Source organism: Pygocentrus nattereri, chromosome 2, assembly GCF_015220715.1.
Source record: "Pygocentrus nattereri isolate fPygNat1 chromosome 2, fPygNat1.pri, whole genome shotgun sequence".
Lineage (NCBI taxonomy): Eukaryota > Metazoa > Chordata > Actinopteri > Characiformes > Serrasalmidae > Pygocentrus > Pygocentrus nattereri.
In genome coordinates this window covers 30,790,288-30,811,988 of record NC_051212.1, presented here as the reverse complement: position 1 = coordinate 30,811,988, position 21,701 = coordinate 30,790,288, and the positions used below count along the sequence as shown (strand labels likewise).

Below are 21,701 nucleotides of genomic sequence, written 5' to 3'. Positions count from 1 at the left end.
GCATGATTAAATTGTAAGTTGCTCTGGAAAAGAGTGTCTGCCAAAGTGTAAATGTAATTTCTAGAGATGTTTCAGTATGAAAAGACCATGGGTCAATCATTTCTACTGATACGCCAACATATCATATTGGAAGGACTTGTACTGATCAGTCATCACATTAAGACCACTTGTTTCTACACTCATCGTCCATTTTATGAGCTCCATTTATGAGACTGTAGTCCATGTGTTTGTCTGCATACTTTGTTAGCCCCCTTTCACATTGTTCTTTAGTGGTCAGGAGAAAAAATATTATTTTGGTGGTGAATCATTCTCAGCACTGCACTGACACTAATGTGATGGTGGTGTGTTACTGTGTGTTGTGCTGGTACGAGTGGATCAGACACAGCAGTGCTAGTGGAGTTTTAAACACTTTTTGTCACTGCTGGACTGTCAGTTTTGTCACTGCTGGACTGTGAATAGTCCACCAACCAAAAATATCCAGCCAATACCGTCCTGTGACCAGCATCCTGTGACCATTGATGAATAACTAGAGGATGACCATCACAAACTGCAGCTGCAGATGAGCTATCATCTCCAACTTTACATCTACAGGGTGGACTGACAAGGTAGGAGTGTCTAACAGAGTGGACAGTGAGTGGACAGTGTTTAAAAACTCCAGCAGCACTGCTGTGTCTGATCCAATTGTACTGGTGCAACACACACTAACACACCACCTCCATGTCAGTGTTACTGCAGTGCTGAGAATGTTCCACTGCCTAATTAATACCTGCTCTGTGGTGGTCCTGTGTGCATTCTGAGCATTTAAGAACTTACGAAGGGGCTGACAAAATATGCAGAGAAACAGATACACAACAATTACAGTTCTACAATTGTAGAACTACAAAGTCCATATATGGTAGCTGGTGCTGATAGAATGGACAATGAGTGTAGATTAAAGGATGTGGTTTTGATGCCATGGATGATCAGTGTGTATTGATATAACACATCATGCTATACCAAGAAGAGTTCTTGAGCAAGACTCCTGACTCTACATTCAACTCCCTCTGTAACTTGATTAAACTAAAAACCTCTCTGAATAAAAGAGCATCTGCCAAATGTGAAAATACAATTTTTAGAGATATTTCAATGTGAAATGTACTGCAGTCCAATGATTTCTAGAAATATTTCAATGTAAAATGTACCATAGACCAGACATTTTTAGAGATAATTTTAATGAGAAATGTACCATAATCCAGTAATTTCTAGCAATATTCATTGTGAAATGTACCATAGGCCAGTAACTTCTAGAGATATTTCATTGGCTATTCATTTTTAGAGATATTTCAGAGTCAAATGTACCATGGTCCAAGCACTTAAAATAGCATGAAACACTATACCAATAAGAATCCTTGGGTAAGACTCTTAACTCTATGTTTGCCTCCATCTGTAACATGAATAAATTGTAAGTTGCTCTGGATAAGACTGTCTGAGGTTAGGGAACTGGACCTGTGACCGGAAGGTCGCCGGTTTGATCCCCAGAGCCAACAGTATGTGACTGAGGTGTCCTTGAGCAAGACGCCTAACCCCCACCTGCTCCCCGGGTGCCGTGGATAGGGCTGTCCACCGCTCCAGGCAAGTGTGCTCACCGCCCCCTAGTGTGTGTTCACTAGTGTGTATGTGCTGTTTCACTTCACGGATGGGTTAAATGCGGAGGTGAAATTTCCTCATTTGTGGGAGTAAAAGTGCAACTTAACCCTCCTGTCCTCTTCACCGCCCGCCCTTTACTTTATTGTTTCTGGTCAAAATTGACTGGTCTGTTTGAACTGCTCTTAAATTAGCACAAAAACCATTTTTCACCACCATATTTTTATTCAACATTCCTTAGCTGTGAACAATGTCTCAACGTAGTGTTTAACTTGAATTTATAGAATTAGACATAAAATAACTGCAGTGTAGAGTGAGTGAGTTGGGGTGGTGTGTATGAGGATGTTTTCTGTCTGATGGGTACCCATTCAATTTCAATGGCGGTCACTTTTGACCGGGAACACCACAGGTGTAACAATTTGATTGATTAAACACTCAAAATTCATTGAAAGAGGTGATCATCACTTTTATATGTTCAAGTGCATAGTGTAGAGGATATCATAAGGCCTTGAGGCAATCAGATGTAAAACACAATATTAATGAGTGTTTTAAGTTGTAAATCGGTCAGATTTGACCCGAACACAACAGGAAGGTTAATTAAGTATGACGTCTACCATCAATCATTTCTAGACATCAATGTAAACTCTACTATAAGCCAGTAATTTCTAGAGATATTCCAATGTGAAGTCTACCATAGCTCAATTATTTCTATAGAGATTTTAATGTGAAGTCTACCATAGATCAAACATTTCTACATATATTTTAATATAAAGTCTACCATAAGTCAGTCATTTCTTGAAAAAATTAGTCTACCATAATTCAGTCATTTCTTGAAAAAATTTAATTTAAAGTCTACCATAGTTCAGTCATTTCTAGAGATATTTGAATGTGAAGTCTACCATAATTCAGTCATCTCTAGAGATATGTTAATGTAAAGTCTACCATAATTCAGTCATTTCTAGAGATATTTTAATGTAAAGTCTACCATAATTCAGTCATTTCTAGAGATATTTTAATGTAAAGTCTACCATAGTTCAGTCATTTCTAGAGATATTTGAATGTGAGGTCTACCATAATTCAGTCATTTCTAGAGATATTTGAATGTGAGGTCTACCATGTATCATAAGCTAATGTATTTCAGCGTGGGGGTCGCAGGGGGTGCGCAGGGGGAGCCTATCCCAGCAGTCTTCGGGTGAAAGGCAGGATACACCCTGGACAGGTCGCCTGTCCATCGCAGGGCAGACAGACAGACAGACAGAGTCACTCACACCTAGGGGCAATTTAGCATGTCCAATTGGCCTGACTGCATGTCTTTGGACTGTGGGAGGAAACCCACGCAGACATGGGGAGAACATGCAAACTCCACACAGAGAGGACCGCCCGGTCACAGGCAGGGGAATCGAACCCTCCTTGCTGTGAGGCGACAGCGCTACCCACCACTCACCGTGCCGGCCCCCATATAAAGAGCACGTTTCATAATCATTTGATAACAGCGGATTGAGCAGCGCCATATCCCATTGCCGACACCATGTCCTGGTGTAAATACTCGGTTTCGCGCGAGACAGACCGACCTCCAATTGAAACAGCGAACGCGCAGCTGACGCTCGCTGATTGGTCGGCCGTGGGCCAATCAGAGCGGAGCTCAGGAGGTCATTCCCGTCGTGGACTCGGGATAAAAAGTTTGAGGTGGCGTCTGGAGTGAAGTTTGGCGAGTTGGAGGGAGATGGAGGAAACCCTGCTTAACGATTTACCGCGAGAGAGACACACAGAGAATATGACCGACACAGAAGTGCAAGGCTCTCCTCCGTCAGCAGCGGCGACCGAGCAGACTTCGCCGGAGAGAAAAGTGATTGGTAGGACTTCACTCACTTCACTGCGTTCAGCTCTGAGGCGCCGCGCACCGAAACTCCGCTCTCGGCATGGGAGAGTTTGTACACACCGAGCTCGCTGGCTCTGAACGGTGCTCTTTGCTTTATTAGCCGAAGTGAAGCGTTTTAGGCTGTCCGCTTTCCTCTCACGAGCTCTCCCCCAACTTCTCCGGCGTGCTTGCTAGTTTCTGAAGCGTGCCTCCATGCGCTGCCACATTTCGGGAATAGCCGCCTTCCACGTGCTTGTAGTTTCAGTCAGCGCCGAATAACATACCAGGCTGAAGTTGGCTTATTGTTCGCCACGTTCTAGTCAGTTGTTTCCCGTTCCACCTTAAATAGTACAGCAGTTACGTCCTTCATTTTAAGGTGGAACGGGGAAACTCGAACAAGACGCTAACTGTAGCTTCGTGGGCGATATTGCGTGCGGTTATCACAGAGACGCGCCTGTAAAGGTGACAAACGCAGTTACTCCTGGTTGCTTATTCACTGGTGTTTTGAGGCTCGCCGGCGTCTTTATTTTGAACTCGGACCTGAGATCTGTGTTTCTCAGACTCGCTCACTTTCTCTTCATGACTAATAAAGATCTGAGTGGCGGCTGTAAAGAAGGTGTTACTCATACTCGTCCCCACAGAGGCTGGTGTGCTATTTGTTGAGCGTTGCTTTTCGGCGTGACGCACATAATCCCGAGGCCTGTCGACGGTCCACTACAGGGATTTCTCTCCTCCTGCAGGTGTTCAGGCTCGTTAACTAGCTGAAAAGCCGTAACTCGTCACTTGTGCTCTTATCCTGTCTATGAAGCGACCGAGTAACTTTCTCTCGGAGTCAACAGGCCATAAATCGGTCAAACCGCGTTTTCCGCCGACTGGGAAGCGTGTTAGTTGAATGCCAGGCGGACGGCGTCTCACCAAAGGAGCGTAACCGTACAGCCTGTTCCACTTGACCTCACGCCGAGAACCTCGGGTTAATCATTTACACGCAGGGCCTTCGTTACTCAACGCAGTCGGTCACACTTTGGCAGATAAATCTCGACATAATGCGTTTGTGGGTGTCGTTGGCTCTGTCAGTCACCGCGCCTTCACGTGCTTCAGTGTGATTAACTCCTGTCATGTCGAGGGTGACCTTACTTCCTCGTTTCTCGTCGTTTGGTGGTCCCCAGAGATGCAAGAGTGAAAAATATACCCATCTGTTTACTCCTCGATCTACTGAAACCCAGAAGACAACAGGTTAATGATGTAAACCCTCGCTCGGCGAAGCGAACGACACCTAAGCACAGCATTTATATCCATCTTCACAATATATGTGCTCGTAAAGGTACTATAAACAGCTAGAACGAGCCTAAAAGCAGGAAGAGTAAGGGTATGATCATATCTTGGGAGCTAGTTTGACGATCAAAGTTTGATTCTTGTTCCCTCGAGACCCCCAATCACCAGCGCACTGGTTTTACCATAAGGAAGGACTGGCAAATTAAGTATTTGATGGAGACTACAAGTTAAACTGGGTTATCATGAGGAGAGGTTTGGAAATGGTTAAACACAGAGACGCAAGTAATCACTACTTATTGTATTAATGTCTAGTTAGTATTAATCGGAGTAAACGACTTCGCAAATCTCCTCAGGAGCCGAAGACATTTGCACCGTACTGTATATTTGAAGGCGTCGATCCAAAGTGGAAACTTCCAATATATGATGTGTTGAGTGAGTTACACCCAAGAAATATCAATGTTATGTTGTGATTTATACCACCTTTTCTTCAATAAAAACACAATGTGTTGCACGTTGAGTTTCTTCCTGTCTACTGAAGTGAAGATTTTTTTTTTTTTTTTTTTTTTTTTGGGATGGAAGTCTTCTCTTCTGGAAGGTCACAATCATGTGCAAGTTCTCATAAAATGAGTGTCATTAAGTGTAAAGCTAATAAAATGGTGTTATGCTTTTTCTTTTGAAGGAGGGTCTGGGGTCCTCAGGATCCCAAATATAACATGAGTGTTAATAACGCTTCACATTTCTGCTGTTGCAGCTACTCTGGTGCAAGGAACTGTGAAATGGTTCAATGTGCGTAACGGGTATGGCTTTATTAACAGGTATGTGAATCAGTTTGCTGTTCTAAAACTGTATATATATTTTTTAAAAAGTTCTTTGTAACAGTTGGCTATATACACTTTCATTACTTTGTTCCCTAGAAATGACACCAAAGAGGATGTGTTTGTCCACCAGGTAAGGAGAAATCCAGGTGAAGCTACACCTATAGAAGCGTAAGGAGTGAGGGGTTGTTATCAAGTTTCAGAATGCTTTGTTTGATACATAAAAGAGGGGCCAAGACAACAGGCCACTTTTTTGGTAAGATTTTCTTCCTTTTATGTCAATAAAGGAAGAAAATCATGGCATGGTTCCGGAAATACTCCTGTATTGCCATGCATCTACCATATAACCCCCAGCTTTTGATTAGTGTTTAATATAGACTGTGTGCAGTAAAGGGTGTAATGAGGGGAAAAAAACTGGCAAAATATAAATTCTGCTTTTAAAAACATTACATTTTTCATTTAGACTGCCATTAAGAAAAACAACCCCAGAAAGTTCCTCAGGAGCGTTGGGGATGGAGAGATTGTGGAGTTTGATGTTGTTGAGGCAGCCAAAGTAAGTCATGTGACACCAGATGTTTGTTTGCCTATTTAAATTTTATATTGTGGTAACTTTTTTTTTTTTAAAGCTCCTGTTTAACAAGTCCCATTCAACTTAGGGCTCAGAAGCTGCCAATGTGACTGGTCCAGGTGGAGTACCTGTCAAAGGAAGCCGCTATGCCCCCAACAAGCGTAGGTTCCGTAGACGCTTCGTCCCGCGAATTACGCAGCCTGCCCCGGGCGAGGGAAAGACTGGGGACACAGCAGTTCCCTCTTCTGAGGGAGAAGGTGGTGGAGAAAACGGAGCCACCCAGCCGGGGGCACGGCATCGCCGCCCACTCAGACCGGTTACACAACAAGGCGAGGTTAGACTTGATTCCTCCGAGAAAAGGAGTAGGGTAAAGAAAAATAACAGCTATGTAGTTGTTTTTTTTTTTTTTTTTTTTTTTTTTTTTTTCCCCTTCATGGTGCTTTTACTGGATTAGCATTTTGGTATTTGCTACAGTTTTCCTTTTAATTGAGTTCACTTGTTAAGGCTGTTTAATTGGTTTGATTTTATAGGCTTAAGCCTATATTCTCATTCAATATTTTGTGTTTAGGGAGACTCAGGAGAGCCAAAGAACGAGGTAGTGGATGGTGTCCAGCAGAGGCCTCCACCACGTAGGTTCAGACCTAGATACCGCAGGTGAGTCTTGGTAGATTCTAAGCACCTAATACTTCTCTGCAAAGTGGAATACATAATCTATTTAGACATTTTGAACAAAGTTGCCAATAAAGTTTTCCCCAGTCATATTCTCCTCAGGGCATGTCTCTATGGGATTGTGATCTCAGTTTGTAGGAAGTATAAGGGTTCCTGTGGGATGGAATCTCATTGTCTTTGTTGCCTAGCTCTGTAATCAATGAAAATCTAAATCAGCTGTTTCACTAGAAAGTATGCTAGTATGCTTCTGTATTAACATTATTAAACAAATTAAATGGCTGATAGTAATTAAAAAAAATTAAACAAATGTTATTGAAGCAACTTTGAAAACCTCTTTGGTGATCCTCAGGCCTTTCCGTCCACGTCCACCCCCTGGAGAGGGTCAGCAAGATGAGAGCCAGAAGGAAGCTCCTAAAGAGGCCCAGAGCAATGGGGAGCAGATCGATGGGCAGGGCCAGAAACCTCGCCGGCAGTTCAGCCGCCGCAGGCAAAGGAACTCTGACTCCACTACCTCTAAAGTAAAGTACCAGTGCTAGTAATAAAAACCACTCATAACAAACAGCAGTTGTACTTGAAGTTTTAGATCGTGGATGGTTCTGGGTCATGTAAGTATTTTTGTCTTGATCCTTTGTCCTGTATTTGCTGCTATAAGTAGAGATTTTTAGGCTGCTATTGCTGCTTGTTAAAGAAAACTAGACTGTCACTCTGTTCATGCCTAGAAATGTTGAATACCCATCTGTCTTGACAGGATGGTGCAGATAAGCCTGAAACAGCGGAGCCTCCTTCCGCTTCTCAGTCTTCTAAGCCAGCTGATGACACAACCTCCCCAAAAGGCTCTCCCAAGCAGTCCCAGAAACCAGCTTCTCCAAAATCGGCTGAGGTGAGGCACCCAGTAGGCTTTGAGATTGCAGTATCTATTATATTTATAATACTTGATAACTTCTTTGGTATTTGTAGCTTTGATTACTTAAGGAAGCTCTGTCAGTTTTAAAATGTGCCTTGGCTGGGAAGACTAAGCATAAGTGATCAGTGTTACCAACTCAAGTGGTACATCACACTGGCTTCTTGGTGCATCTAACACTATGGAAACTGTCTGCTCAGGTGCCTGCTGCCCCTGTGGAATGACTTCTGTGATCTGGAAGGAATCTTCTGACCCCGGGAAGAGGTAGGGACTCAGATAATCTGTGCTGTGTCCAGCTTGACAACTTTCTTCTCTTCTCCCCCTTGCCAACTACATTCATGAACTCTGTCCAAGACAAAGCTCAGATGGTCTCAAATAAGCCCATATGGTGCTAGATGTTGTTCCCACCATGCTGTACCCTCTGTACTCTCACCCACTTAATTTTATCATGGTTGTCTCTAGGTGTTTGAGATCACAACTAGCCCTGTGAAGCAAAGCGTATGTTTACCATTACAGCTGAAATGCAATGGATAAATTACAGCTAAAATGAAGATTAATAAGGGGGCTTGTCATAGTTCCTGAAGTAGTGGCTTGTTTTGAAAAATGATTTAAAGGTAATCGGTCTTTCTAAAGTTTTGCGAACACAATTCCAAAAAGGTTGTTGATGGTATGTGAAGTGGTAATAGATGGTGATTTTTAGTAAATTCTGTTTCTCCTATAGAATGGAATTGAAAAATGGTACAAAAACACTGTGTGTGTGTGTGTGTGTGTGTGTGTGTGTGTGTGTGTGTGTGTCTTCTAAATAACATCCAAAAAAATTGGGACAGGAGCACATTTACCACGGTGTTAAATTGCCTTTCCTTTTAACAGCACTTTACTGTTGGGGACTGAAGGACACCTATTGATGCAGTTTTAAGTGAATTAAATTAAAATTATTTTTTATATTTTTTGGGGGAGGGGGTGAAAAAACAAGTGTTTCAGAGGAACTGTAGTACAGAGAAGTCTGCAGTGTTTCTAGATGTGCATAGTCTTGGCTTGCAGAAACGGCAGCAAACGGCATGCTGTAATGTACTGTCTGAGGGATCAAATGTTGTGGGCATTCAGTTGTGGTTTTCGACACAAAGTAGTTGGTAGACTCGATCCAACTTTGCAAGCTAGACTGAAGCAGAATGTTTGAGTTTTGCTTTGTAGCTCTTTTGAAAGTGCATGCGAAGCTGACCAGTAGACAGGCAGTAAGGCTTGTGTTACGAGATTGCGTCGCAACAAAGGAAAAGCTGGAATTCCAGTAAGGTGTTTTAGGCAGCTGAGAAAAATGGTTCCTGTGGAGGAGCACTCTTGCATGTACTTGTGACTACAGGCCTTTTGCATGCACTAACAGGGGAAAACAAAAAATTAACGTTCATAGTCTTGTCCCTGTCCCAACTTTCTGGGTCAAATTTTACAAAAAAGTAGTTGAGAAAATATTTATCTCGTCTTTGTAAGGTTTTCTTTTAAATACAGGGGAAAAAGTGGATTTACAGGTTGCTGCTACTGTCCTGACTTTTTTGGAATTGCGTTTGTAAATTGAGATTTGAGAATGAGTCAAAAATACCTTTTGAGGAATTCGAAGTGAAAAGGGCACCTCAATTCTCAACAGCAGTAGATCAGCGTGTGCAGTTTATAAACACGGACAACCTTTTCAGTTGTCACCTTTTTGTTTTCAGACTGCTGTAAACTTTGATCTCATTTGCTTTGTTGATCTCTGCTGTCTCCACCCTACTGTTTCTCTTGTTTTTGTGTTGCTCTGTAGGTCCCCGGGTGGGTTAGCTGGGGTGGTTGGACCTCACCTGTCTCGAACACAGAACCGATGTGCACACAACTTTTTCCTACCCCCAATCCTCTTCTCTGTACCCTTTAGTCTGGACCCTTCATTTGTGCAAGATGGCAGGATGGAGAAAGGGAGGGGAAGGAGGGGTGATTAATAACTTTTGGACTTTAAAATCTTTAGGGGATCACAAAAAATGTATAGACTTGCTCAAAATGCCCAGCATATTTGCGTCATCTCCCCTGTAGCTCGGTGATATGGGTGTGAGCAGTTGAAATGAGAACCAGTTTGGCCCTTTAAGTTTGACGATCGGTGGTGGGGGGGGGGATATATGAAAGTGTAAGAGGGGTACTGTGTGACTCCACTTCCCTTTTCAGTGACCAGATGAGAATTACTACAGGCATTCATAAAATACAAACTGGTTGATTATAATTTTTTCCCCCCCTTTTGTTTGGTGTTATGTGTTTTTCTTTGGAGGGGATTATGTGCAATGTCAAAGTGAAATATCTATTAAAAAAAGTTTGCAAAACAGTTCTGACTCTTGTGTTGACATCTTATGGTCTTTATCAGTTTTTGTTGGACAGTTTGATGAGGACATGTTTTAGGAGTGCTGCATGAACATAAGGATCTTTCTGTCCAACAGGTATAGAATGAGGCTGACTTTACTGTTTACGCAGCTTCCACTTTGTGTATTCTAGGAGCTGGAGACTTTGGCATAGACTATTTATATGACCAAAATGCTGACATCCAATGACTGATGGTATTTGGCATTGAGAAAGTGAAACTGCCACTATTTCTGGTGTACAAAACAATATCACTAATCAGCGTTGCAGAAAGCTTCTTCTAGCCAGAAATTGGGTTTGTTTTGACCTCTTTTTATATCTGTTCTTGATCTGCAACTGCAGAAGGTGTTTGGGAAAACAAGACACTCTTGTCAGAACTGGAAGTGATTATTTTGTGAATGTGCCCTACCCAGCAAAATAGAATTTCAGGTTAGTGACAGTGACATGAAATGCGGCTCCACCAGTGTACTATGGGTTACTCATTACTATTGCTATTTATTTTGGGCACCTGTTCACACAGTTCTCTTGCTGATGTTAAATTAGGGCTTCTATATATAACTTGCATTAAGTCTTAATTCCACATGTAACATTCACATCACTGACACAAGCCTTACAAACACAAAACAGAGCCATATAGCACAATTAAAGGTCCTTTTTCCTTCTCCAATATCTGGATTGCTTGACATGTAACACATCCTCATTTTTCATAACATCTTTTCTTCCCTCTAGCAGTTTCAAAAATGAAAACAATCACTCTTTAAAAACTCTGGTTCTCAAACCACTTTCAGGAGTCCGCAAGATGGCCCATGTTTGCTTTTGCATAGGAACTGTGATGAAGCAAAATATGGGACAGTCTTGGGGCCTTGAGAACTGGTTTGAGAATCACTGCTCTAAACAGGCATTCTGAACTGGTATTTTATTCTATGATGCAAAAACAGCAATTATGTGCAGTGTAATGCATCAGAATATGAATGCTTTGTGTTGAGCATTAGACTATTTTGTTAAAATTTCAGAAACACATTCTGTTAAAAAAGCTTAAAGCTAAATATGCATCATGAATATGACCAGCAGTAAGCATCTACACAGAATTCAGTGTATAAATATACAAACATAACTGGCTTTTCATCTCAACACTCAAAACATTGTGCAGATAAAGTGCAGAAATCCAAGTTTCCAAAGTCTTTTTTTCTCTGAAACACCTCTACACCCTGTCCAATAGAAGTACAGAAGTACTACCTGTGTCTTATTTGTAATGTACATTTAGTTCCCCTTAACTAAATCTGACTTTGTTCTCTTTGACAGGTTTCCTTCCACCTCTTGGGCTTCAGTGTTCTGTCCCATCAGCTCCTAGGTATTCCAACTCTGTACTGGGCTTGTCTAATTCCATGTCCAGATCCATGTCCATCATGGTTTGCGGGTGGCGGTGGAAGTTGGCAGAAATCTGGTCAAAGGTCTTTCCTCGTGTCTCAGGAACTCGGAAGAAGGTGAACAGCAAGAAGAACAAGAGCAGTGCAGCAAAGATGAGGAAGACATATGGGCCACAGAGGTTCTATAACAAAGAGAGACAAATGTTCAATGACTAGTACAGTATGGCTTTAGGATAGACATTGTATTGCAGCACATTGAACTGTGATATGCCTTGCTACAGGCATGTGCACAGAAAGGCCACTAGGGAGCCTACCCTTGTGCCCTCATTCTGCCCATTTGGTTAGCGTGTATAGTAGGCGCAGTTTGCTCAGCTTTGCACCATGAATAGAGCTTGTGGGTGAGCCTGGGTTCAACGAATGTGGTCTTTCTTAGGCATCTCCCTCTACTGTGAAGATTTTGCCTCAGTCAGCTCTGCCTTGTCATGGATAGACGCATCACTGCCCACCAATATAGTACTGATCTTTTTAAAGCAGCATCTCATTCCAAAACATTGTGATTTTGTAAAACATCCATAATGTTGGCAGTGAGGTGTACTTATAATTTGCTAAACCTTGTTCTTTATTGTTGTTTAAAAAAAATTAAGCACCTCTGTTATAACTCCCCTGGTCAAAATAGTTATGTAGCATAATAGACACAAAGTATGCTGGAGACTGGGGTTCAATTCCCCACTCAGGCAGTAATGTGAAAGTTGGGAAAGACGCCTAACACTAGCTCTGCCTTTCTCTGAAACATGATTAGTCTGTTTGCCAGGATCAGAATTTCTGCCATATGATGTCAATAAAAAAGCATATAGTTATATTTCAGATTGCCCTTTTTCATTTGAGCCTCTGCCCCCCAAAATGTCTGTGTGTAGGTCTGCCTTGCAGTATATCAAACCCATATTGAGATTAACCAGTATTATGACCTGCTTAATGGCTGGCCAGCACTATTCTGACCTTATGATTTCCCTTTGCTGGATGATGTAAAAGCCCTGATTCACCCACAGAAACTCATCTGTAATGTGTGAGAACTGGTCAAGATGCTCATTGCACAAGATAAAACATTTACTGATCCCAAGACCATATTGCAATAACAATTACAATTAATTCATAACAGACAATGACCTAGTATCGTCTTTAACTGTTAATAGTTCTCACTACTGAGAAACATATTCAGCCACATGTTCAGTAAAAATATAATTTTATTTCTACTTACAGCAATGTACTGGAAACCCATGCCAATGATGAAGTTTGCAGTCCAGTTGGAGCATCCAGCCACTGCCATAGCTGCAGGCCTGGGCCCTTGAGAAAAGAGCTCAGCCACGAAAAACCAGGGAATGGGTCCTGGTCCCACCTCAAAGAAAGCAACAAAGCCGAAGATGGCCAGCATGCTGATGTAGCTCATCCATGGCACACCTTCCTAGTGAACAGCCAACCATTACAAAGGGAAAAAAGATAAAGGTGGGTCTCGAAAACAAGAAACAGCCAACAACTAAGAGTGATTCAGAGGTTTACAAATCTAAACACCTAGTGTATCCATTTTTTGCCATTTTTCTAACAAAATTTGAAAACACCGGTTGCTCTTTACATTGTGTTTTGCATTGCAGTTTACAAAAATATCCTGCTGAACGGATTAAAACATAGTCTATAGTTTTCTTGTATTTTGTACTTTTCCTTGAGGACCACTTTTGCTGTTTGTGTGATGTCCATTGTCCAAGAGGCATTTTCTCAACTTTTGCATATCTTGTTAAATTCAGCTTGAAATGCACTTGAATATAACCTGATACCCATATGTTTCATATCAAAATGCTCCATTATCTTTGTTGCTACTTTCGAAAACTGCTGCAACAGCTTCAGCAACTGAAAATTCTTTCTAAGCCATATTATATTTGTCTCAGATGACGACTGAATGAGGAATGAAGGATTTTGGACATGGTGGGTAAGTCCTTAGTGATTGTGATCCATTGGTCAGTTTCACATTAAATGTAGACAGCACACAAATCCACCAAGGCAGATGATGTGTATCTCGACCCCTCTTCACAGCCTCATAACTCCAGATGTGAGTCACATAGGCTCTTGCGATGAGGTGGAATGGAAAGGGTGACTATATAGATTTAGGAAATGTTTGAACTATTTCTCTGCTGTATCATCACAAAAATAGAGAACATTGAATTTGATGTCTGGGTGAGTTTGTGGAGCCCAGAGAATTAACAAGCTGTTTTCTTTATTGCATCTTTAAGATAGATGTAAGTGATACAAACGATTTGATTGGCTGGCTAGTATTGCACCTCCAGGCTGAAACACTCCTTATAACTTCAGTGTGAATGAGTGGGGCTAAAGTTCTGTAGGTTAAACAGGCAGATGTATGACATCTTAAACAACCAATACACATTTTTTGCCGTTTATGTTCCATGTATGGGCTGTAAGGACTGGGGAGTGAACAATATGTTTGGAAACTTCAGCAATGGTTATATGTGCTTGGTCTTGATACCCCAGATAGTCAGACCAAAAGGAGTTTATTTTTATGTGAAGGACTTACTAATAAGTTGAGAGCAATTGTCATGACAACTGCGCACACACACATTCCAGCCAGTCCAAGCATGTGCAGCGTCCGTCGACCCATCCTCTCTACCAGGAAAAGCTGTTGAGCAGATAGCGTTCATTAGCAAAGTGATATGGAATTAACTGTGGATATATTGTCCTGTTTTTTTTTTTTTTAGCTAACTAGCTAGGTAGAGTTGAGACACTGTTGTATTAAACGGTCTCCTAGTGGAATATAACATAACACTAATCATTTGCATTCTTCATATTCTTTAATAAAGCAAGAGGTATTCAGATATGATTTTCAGATAATACAAAAAGTTCTATCCAAACAAATGTGAGGCTAAGAACTGAAACTAAGGACTACCGCATATTTGAATTCAGTGGAATAGCTTCTTCCTTTGTACACTCACAATGGTTCAGTAGGAATTCCAGTAGATTTCAGGGATAAAACCACAGCGGGTCATTCCATGCCAACTCAAAGGTCGTAAACACCTTATGTTAAAGCAAAGCATTAAATCACGAAGGTGTCTGAAGGAAACAGGACTGGTCCGTTTTGAGAAAATCAAAATGGATTTTTAGTTGGGAAGCAACTTTGAATTAGTGGTGTAGTTTTACATATTGCGTGCAGGAATTCATATTGTATAGCTAATATTTGATAGAAATGTAGAAACAGTACATCAAATTCAGTTCAGAAATTCAGAAATTATGAAACTACATGAAACTAGTCTCTTTTTTTTTTGTTAGTATTCTTTGTTTTTTAGTATTCTTAGAATGTATACCTGAATAAATCTTGGCTCACCTCATAATCAGTTACAGAACCCTTGAAACACATTTTAGAAGTTACTGTGGTAAACCTTAAAAATGAATGACTGAAAAGCATTTGGAACATTGTTTAGAGGTTCTGCACGATTGCATGAATTCAATATATGTTTTCACTTGATTATATGACATGCTGGACTCTAGGTGAGTTGCCTTGGAATGACCCAGTGACTGTGTTTCACTAAGACAATGGAAAAAAAACTGACAGCCATAAAGAGTTAATGGTATTTACACAATGCTAATATTTCTTCTTTTTAAATTATTACTAGTTTTATTTAGCTAAAGTTTACTGCCATTTATTTCACCCTTGCAAATCATGAGTTTGGACATAATGTTTTGAAATATGTTGAAAGATGCCTATACATCTCATTCTATAATTTCACAAATATCTTCATAAGTGGGTTATGAATACCTTTTTTTTTTGTTTAGTTCATTAATGAAGATAATTTAACATTGCCTTCTCTGCTTATTCCACACCTAATGACATTAAAACGTCATGACCTAGTAACAAGGTAGCTATTTTGCCTTCTTATCTTGTTTGTTCTTAGATAAAACATGTTAAAGAGTAATGGGACATGGGTTTGCTGGCACTACCGAGACCACAGTGAAAGCACAGTTGACAACTCCAGCACCTATGGTGGCAAAGACTGGACTCTCCACTCCAGCCTTTTGGAATATGCTGGTGGAATAGTAGAAAATCTGGGGGGATAAAATTACAGAAGTGTTTTAGTAGTGAAGTTTATAAATGTCCATAATTTACAGTTGTTGGAGGTGACAGTCGAGTAGAGCATAACTTTCTTACTGGTGTTCCTCAGACCTCTCTAGATCACAAAAATAGCTCTTGCAGCGCATTGAATTTAATATCACAAATACTCAACATCTTGATTATTCTAGTGAAGCGTTAATTTTGAGATACAAATAGCACAGCACCAACCCACTGTGGGCCATTTATCTGCATTTAACAGTGGGTGATATGGCAAAAATATACTGTCATGATAGATGAAGACACTTCCATGGTACACAATATGTCTCATGATTTAAATATTTAATTTATTTGATGTTTGTGAATAGCTGGATTGCATAAAATGCACCAGCAAAGCAGTAGGACCACATTTTAAAAAGGCTATGAACACTGGTTGTTGCTGTTTACAGGCTCTCTCTTACTGGCCTAACTTATGATACATGCAGTTCGTTGTTATAGAAGTTCTGATGATACGTTATGACATACTCCAGAAATGTACAATACTGTGCAAAAGTCAGAGACCACCCTTCATTTCATTTCCAATCAAATCAGCCTTTAGGTACAAGTATTTAATTTTTCCAAGCAGAAAACATATATTTTACAAAAATATTTTAATATTTTAAAAAAGCCTCAACTAAATATAAATTAATTTTTATATGTATCCCCTTTGCCTTTATTACAGCTTCCATTCTTTTCAGGATACTTGCTTTCAGTTCTTAAAAAAAAAATTGCAGGCATATTCAAAGTTAATTCTTTAAAGTTTGTTGCATTTTCTGCATCTCACAAAGTATTCCCAAACACACTCTGTGATTTTGAGGTCTGGACCCTGGGATGGTCAGTCTACTGTTCTGAGAAGACAAGCAGCAGCAGCTATCATTGTCTCAGTAACAGCTTCTTGACAGCTACAAATCCTTTCGGACTTATAGTATTAAGTTATTTTCTCACAGTGAGAGGATAGACAGAAACACCTATGGATTTGTTTCAGTTCTAAAGTAAGAGTGGAGCTTGATTTTCTCCTCCCTCTTAGAGACGAAAGCTTTAAGTGCTGTTTATCTGATGGTGGTCTACCAGATCTTGCATAGTTGTTAAGAGTCCCATTTTTAATCTTTTAATCATTCATAAAGCTCTAGTTTTGGAAACTCCTATCTTTGACCTTGACTCATGTAAATGGATTATCAGCTATTTAATCTCCCTGGAGGCTGAATAACTTGTACATAATGACTGTTTTGACTGGATTTTAACTAAAGGGCTGCTGCTGAATTTTGCACAACACTGTATTTTGATGGATTTGATTAAATTGATGACCCCTGAGCCACAACCAAATAGCACTGTGTTTTTGTGTTCCAGTTAACTCCTTGCTCGTAAAGAAACAGTTGCACTCGTTACTCACTGCATTGATTCCTGACAGCTGTTGAGAGAGCTGCAGTAGAATGGCTATGATGATTGGCTGCCTGTAGAGCGGAGAGCGGAAAAGCTCAGCAATCGACACCTTCCTCTCCATGTCCATCCTCCTTTTCTCCTCCTTCATTTCTGCCAAGTCCTCACTCACATCCAACCGCCCCGTAAGCCGTCTCAGGCCTGAGTAGGACACAGCGGGATGTGTGTTCAATGTGTGTGTGTGTATATATATATATATATATATATATATATATATATATATATATACACAGTGGTGCTTGAAAGTTTGTGATCCCTTTTGATTTTTCTATATTTCTGCATAAATATGACCTAAAACATCATCAGATTTTCACATAAGTCCTAAAAGTAGATAAAGAGAACCCAGTTAAACAAATGACACAAAAATATTGCACTTGGTCATTTGTTTATTGAGGAAAATGATCCAATATTACATATTTGTGAGTGGCAAAGGTATGTGAGCCTTTGCCTTCAGTATCTGGTGTGACCCCCCCTGTGCAGCAATAACTGCAACTAAATGTTTCCGGTAACTGTTGATCAGTCCTGCACACCGGCTTGGAGGAATTTCATCCCATTCCTCTGTACAGAACAGCTTCAACTCTGGGATGTTGGTGGGTTTCCTCGCATTAACTGCTCACTTCAAGGTCCTTCCACAACATTTCGATGGGATTAAGGTCAGGACTTTGACTTGGCCATTCCAAAACATTAACTTTATTCTTCTTTAACCATTCTTTGGTAAAACGACTTGTGTGCTAAGGGTCATTGTCTTGCTGCATGACCCACCTTCTATTAATATTCAGTTCATGGACAGATGTCCTGACATTTTCCTTTAGAATTCTCTGATATAATTCAGAATTCATTGTTCCATCAATGATGGCAAGCCGTCCTGCCCAGATGCAGCAAAACAGGACCAAACCATGATACTACCACCAACATGTTTCACAAATGGGATAAGGTTCTTATGCAGGAATGCAGTGTTTTCCTTTCTCCAAACATAATGCTTTTCATTTAAACCAAAAAGTTCTATTTTGGTCTCATCCATCCACAAAACATTCTTCCAATAGCCTTCTGGCTTGTCCACGTGATCTGTAGCAAACTGCAGACGAGCAGCATTATTCTTTTTGGAGAGCAGTGGCTTTCTCCTTGCAACCCTGCCATGTACACCATTGTTGTTCAGTGTTCTCCTGATGGTGGACTCATGAACATTAACATTAGCCAATGTGAGAGAGGCCTTCAGTTGCTTAGAAGTTACCCTGGGGTCCTTTGTGACCTCGCCGACTATTACACGCCTTGCTCTTGGAGTGTTCTTTGTTGGTCGACCACTCCTGGGGAGGGAAACGATGGTCTTGAATTTCCTCCATTTGTACACAATCTGTCTGATGATGGATTGGTAGAGTCCAAACTCTTTAGAGATGGTTTTGTAACCTTTTCCAGCCTGATGAGCATCAACAACTCTTTTTGTGAGGTCCTCAGAAATCTCCTTTGTTCTGGCCATGATACAATTCCATAAACATGTGTTGTGAAGAGCAGACTTTGAAAGATCCCTGTTCTTTAAATAAAACAGGGTGCCCACTCACACCTGATTGTCATCCCAGTGATTGAAAACACCTGACTCTAATTTCACCTTCAAATTACCTGCTAATCCTACAGGTTCACATACTTTTGCCACTCATAAATATGTAATATTGGATAATTTTCCTGAATAAACAAATGACCAAGTGTAATATGTTTGTGTCATTTGTTTAACTGGGTTCTCTTTATCTACTTTTAGGACTTGGGTGAAAATCTGGTGATGTTTTAGGTCATATTTATGCAGAAATATAGAAAATTCGAAAGGGTTCACAAACTTTCAAGCACCACTGTATATATATATGTATGTGTGCGTGTGTGTGTGTGTGTGTGTATATATATATATATATGTATATATATATATGTATATATATATATATATATATATATATATATATATGTATGTATGTGTGTGTGTGTGTGTGTGTGTGTGTGTGTGTGTGTGTGTGTGTGTATGTAATGTAAATATATGTATATATTTAGATGTCACTAGGGCCGTAGTTCTCAATTGATGGTCCCAGAGTAGCCCTGCTCAGCTTATTTTGTTGTTTTTCCTACTGTAACACGTATGATCTGACTATACAGCTATAATTTATAAAATCTTCTTGAGTTATGGTGGGTGTGTTAGAGCAGGAAAACCATTGGAATATCCTCAATGGCATTGGAAGTACTTCACAAACTGAAAGTAACTAATGTTAATAACACTGCATTTAGATAGCCTTTTTATTCATGCATTTTGTCCAAGCAGTTCTTATTAGACACAGCACCGGTTACACTGCTGAATCTGAACCAAAACCTGAGTTACTTCTAGACTGTAAATAAGGTGTTCAATGCATGAACAAAATGTAGAAAAGGGCTATTAAATATTTATTATTCAAATTCTTAATTTTTTAAATAAATTGAAAAATATTGGATCCATAAGAAATAGACCATTGAGTTTGACGGCTCTATGCATGAGCAGGTGGGGGAGGGAGGGGAATTTTCAGTGAGACCAGAATACAGATATAATTGCAAAGAAGTTTCAAAATACCTCCTGCTTTCATCTGGCTTAAAGATGATGAAGTGGGATTTCCATCATACCTCCCATGACTAATACTACCAAACTCTAGAACTAGAACAAGTAATTGTTAATAAGCCAAGTAGTCAAGAGTAAAAGACCTACACTGCCATTAAAAACTATAGAACCACTTTATACCATCATATTAATAACTGAATAATATTCATATAATAACTCAATTGAAATGCTATAAACTCTACACTACTGATGGTTTGTTCAAAGTTTGTAGTATTTTGGCAACAACAAGAAGTTGACATTTCCAGACATAAACTATGAATAGTTATTTGATCTGTATATTCATTTGATCATCAATTCACTCTTAATGCTATATTGCATTCGCAGTTATTAAGGAATCATCTGCAGCCCTGCCCATCAACAGTGTCTTAAGTTTTACATCTGGGCCCCAGAAATGATAATAGAAACACATGCTGCAAAAAATTAAGTCTTCATTTTTTTGAGAAGTCGCTATGCGGATGCATGTATTTTGTATGGAGGCTTTATTTGGTACGGCTTCCAAATTCCTTTTTAGCACAGCGTGATTTATTTGGTGTGTCACCTCACCACTCTTGGCATGGTGCTCCTGGCAGCGGATGATGTAAAGGAAACGTGGGCTTTCTGGACAGAAGGGCAACAACGCCATCTGGAGGACTGTAGGGATCACTGTAATACCCATCAACACAGGCCATAACTCCTCACTGCCCAGCAAAGACTCAAGGCCCAAAATCTGTCGAGGTAGAAATGACTGATAATGACTTTTAAACTGATTTAGGCATTATGACTGCCTAAAGTTATTAAAGCTATGTAGCTTAGAATTACTTGCCACTAACAATCAGTCTACAAGTCGCTGGGACGTTGTGCAAAATGTAAATAAAAGCAGAATGCAATGTTATGCAAATTATTTACACCCTATATTGAAATGAAATGAGTAAAAAGCAGCATATCAACTGTTGAAACTGAGAATTGTTTTTGTTTTTTGAAAAATACATTTAAACATGCCCATTTAAAATGTAATGCCAGCAACACGTTTTTAAAAAAGTTGGGACGGGGACAAGTATTATACCACTGTGTTGCAACACCTAACAGCACTCTGTAGGTGTTTGGGTACTGAGGAGACCAATTTCTCCAGTTTTAAAAGTGAAGTGTTTTCCCATTCTTGCCAGGTCTGGACTGTAGGCAGGTCAGGTTAGCATCCAGACAGTGCAGAGGCATGCTGTGGTAATGTAGTGGTCCTGAGTCCATGCAGTGATTTCCACTACCGAATCACGTCTAATTTTAAAGCAGTGCCCTCTGAGGGCTTGAAGATCATGGCCGGAATTATATTCTGATACTGGAATGATATTATGTACTGTAGACTGAGTTCTTTGCTATTTTATGTTGATAAATGTATGTTACTCTTGAATTGTTGTACCATTTGCCCCTCAGAGTGCAGAACCGCTCCCCACCTTTACTTCTGAAAGACCCATACCCAGTCATGTTATTGACCTGTTTCCAATTAATCTAATTAGCTGTGAGATGAACCACAGTGTGTTTTTTAGCATAACCCAACTTTACCCGCCTTTTGTTGCCCCTTTCCCAACTTTTTTTTAACATCCTGCTGGCCTGAAATACAAAACAGGCATATATTTTTCAAAAAATATTGTAAAAAATCAGTTTTTCAGATATGTTGTCTTTGTACTGTTTCCAATTAAATATAGGGTTTAAAGGATTGCATAAGATCACATTCTGTTTATATATAAATTTTGCACAGCGTCTCAACTTTTTTGGAAATGGAGTTGTACAAATGTCCCCTAAAACATTGAGGTTTCTAAACGGTTTACTGTTCTAAGAAAAAAACTTCGGGATAAAACCTTTATATTATCTTTTTTTTTTTTTTTTTTTACAAAAATGCTTCTTGAGAGTGATGTATGATATCTCTATAGACAGAAAGAGTTAGGGCAGTGTCAGTGTACCTGAGCAATCAGTATTCCAGTGACGATGGCTAGCTGGTGCAGTGTGCCCAGAGCTCCTCTCAGATTGGTTGGTGAAATCTCCCCCACATACATGGGCACCAACCCTGATGCCAACCCTAAGAAGAG

The 21,701-nt window shown here is 40.1% G+C and overlaps 2 protein-coding genes across 3 annotated transcripts in view; one reads left to right on the top strand and one right to left on the bottom strand.

Moving 5' to 3' along the window:
* The first annotated feature begins 3,277 nt into the window (after positions 1–3,277).
* LOC108436228 (Y-box-binding protein 2-A-like) lies at positions 3,278–10,041 on the top strand. The gene is made up of 10 exons (XM_017712584.2): positions 3,278–3,476; positions 5,505–5,568; positions 5,668–5,701; positions 6,032–6,121; positions 6,225–6,470; positions 6,705–6,790; positions 7,155–7,323; positions 7,554–7,685; positions 7,907–7,970; positions 9,496–10,041. Exons 1-9 carry the CDS (start codon positions 3,347–3,349, stop codon positions 7,928–7,930), a joined length of 975 nt encoding a protein of 324 aa, XP_017568073.1. The 5' UTR covers positions 3,278–3,346; the 3' UTR covers positions 7,931–7,970; positions 9,496–10,041.
* Positions 10,042–10,542: 501 nt separating this feature from the next.
* Positions 10,543–21,701, bottom strand: part of LOC108436227 (solute carrier family 2, facilitated glucose transporter member 4) — a 31,504-nt gene continuing 20,345 nt past the window's right edge. For both annotated transcript variants that reach the window (XM_017712582.2, XM_017712583.2), the window contains exons 5-11: positions 21,576–21,691; positions 20,188–20,350; positions 16,975–17,162; positions 15,437–15,541; positions 14,019–14,120; positions 12,696–12,899; positions 10,543–11,622 (exon numbers count right to left, since the gene is read on the bottom strand). In XM_017712582.2, the coding sequence (XP_017568071.1) occupies positions 11,398–11,622; positions 12,696–12,899; positions 14,019–14,120; positions 15,437–15,541; positions 16,975–17,162; positions 20,188–20,350; positions 21,576–21,691 (1,103 nt within the window). In that variant the 3' untranslated portion in view covers positions 10,543–11,397. The remainder of the gene's footprint in view (positions 11,623–12,695; positions 12,900–14,018; positions 14,121–15,436; positions 15,542–16,974; positions 17,163–20,187; positions 20,351–21,575; positions 21,692–21,701) is intronic.

Coding starts and splice junctions, on each gene's coding strand:
- LOC108436228 (XM_017712584.2), top strand. CDS start 3,347: ATGGAGGAAACCCTGCTTAACGATTTACCGCGAGAGAGACACACAGAG. Junction 3,477..5,504: donor GCCGGAGAGAAAAGTGATTG/GTAGGACTTCAC, acceptor CTGCTGTTGCAG/CTACTCTGGTGCAAGGAACT. Junction 7,686..7,906: donor CTTCTCCAAAATCGGCTGAG/GTGAGGCACCCA, acceptor CTGTCTGCTCAG/GTGCCTGCTGCCCCTGTGGA.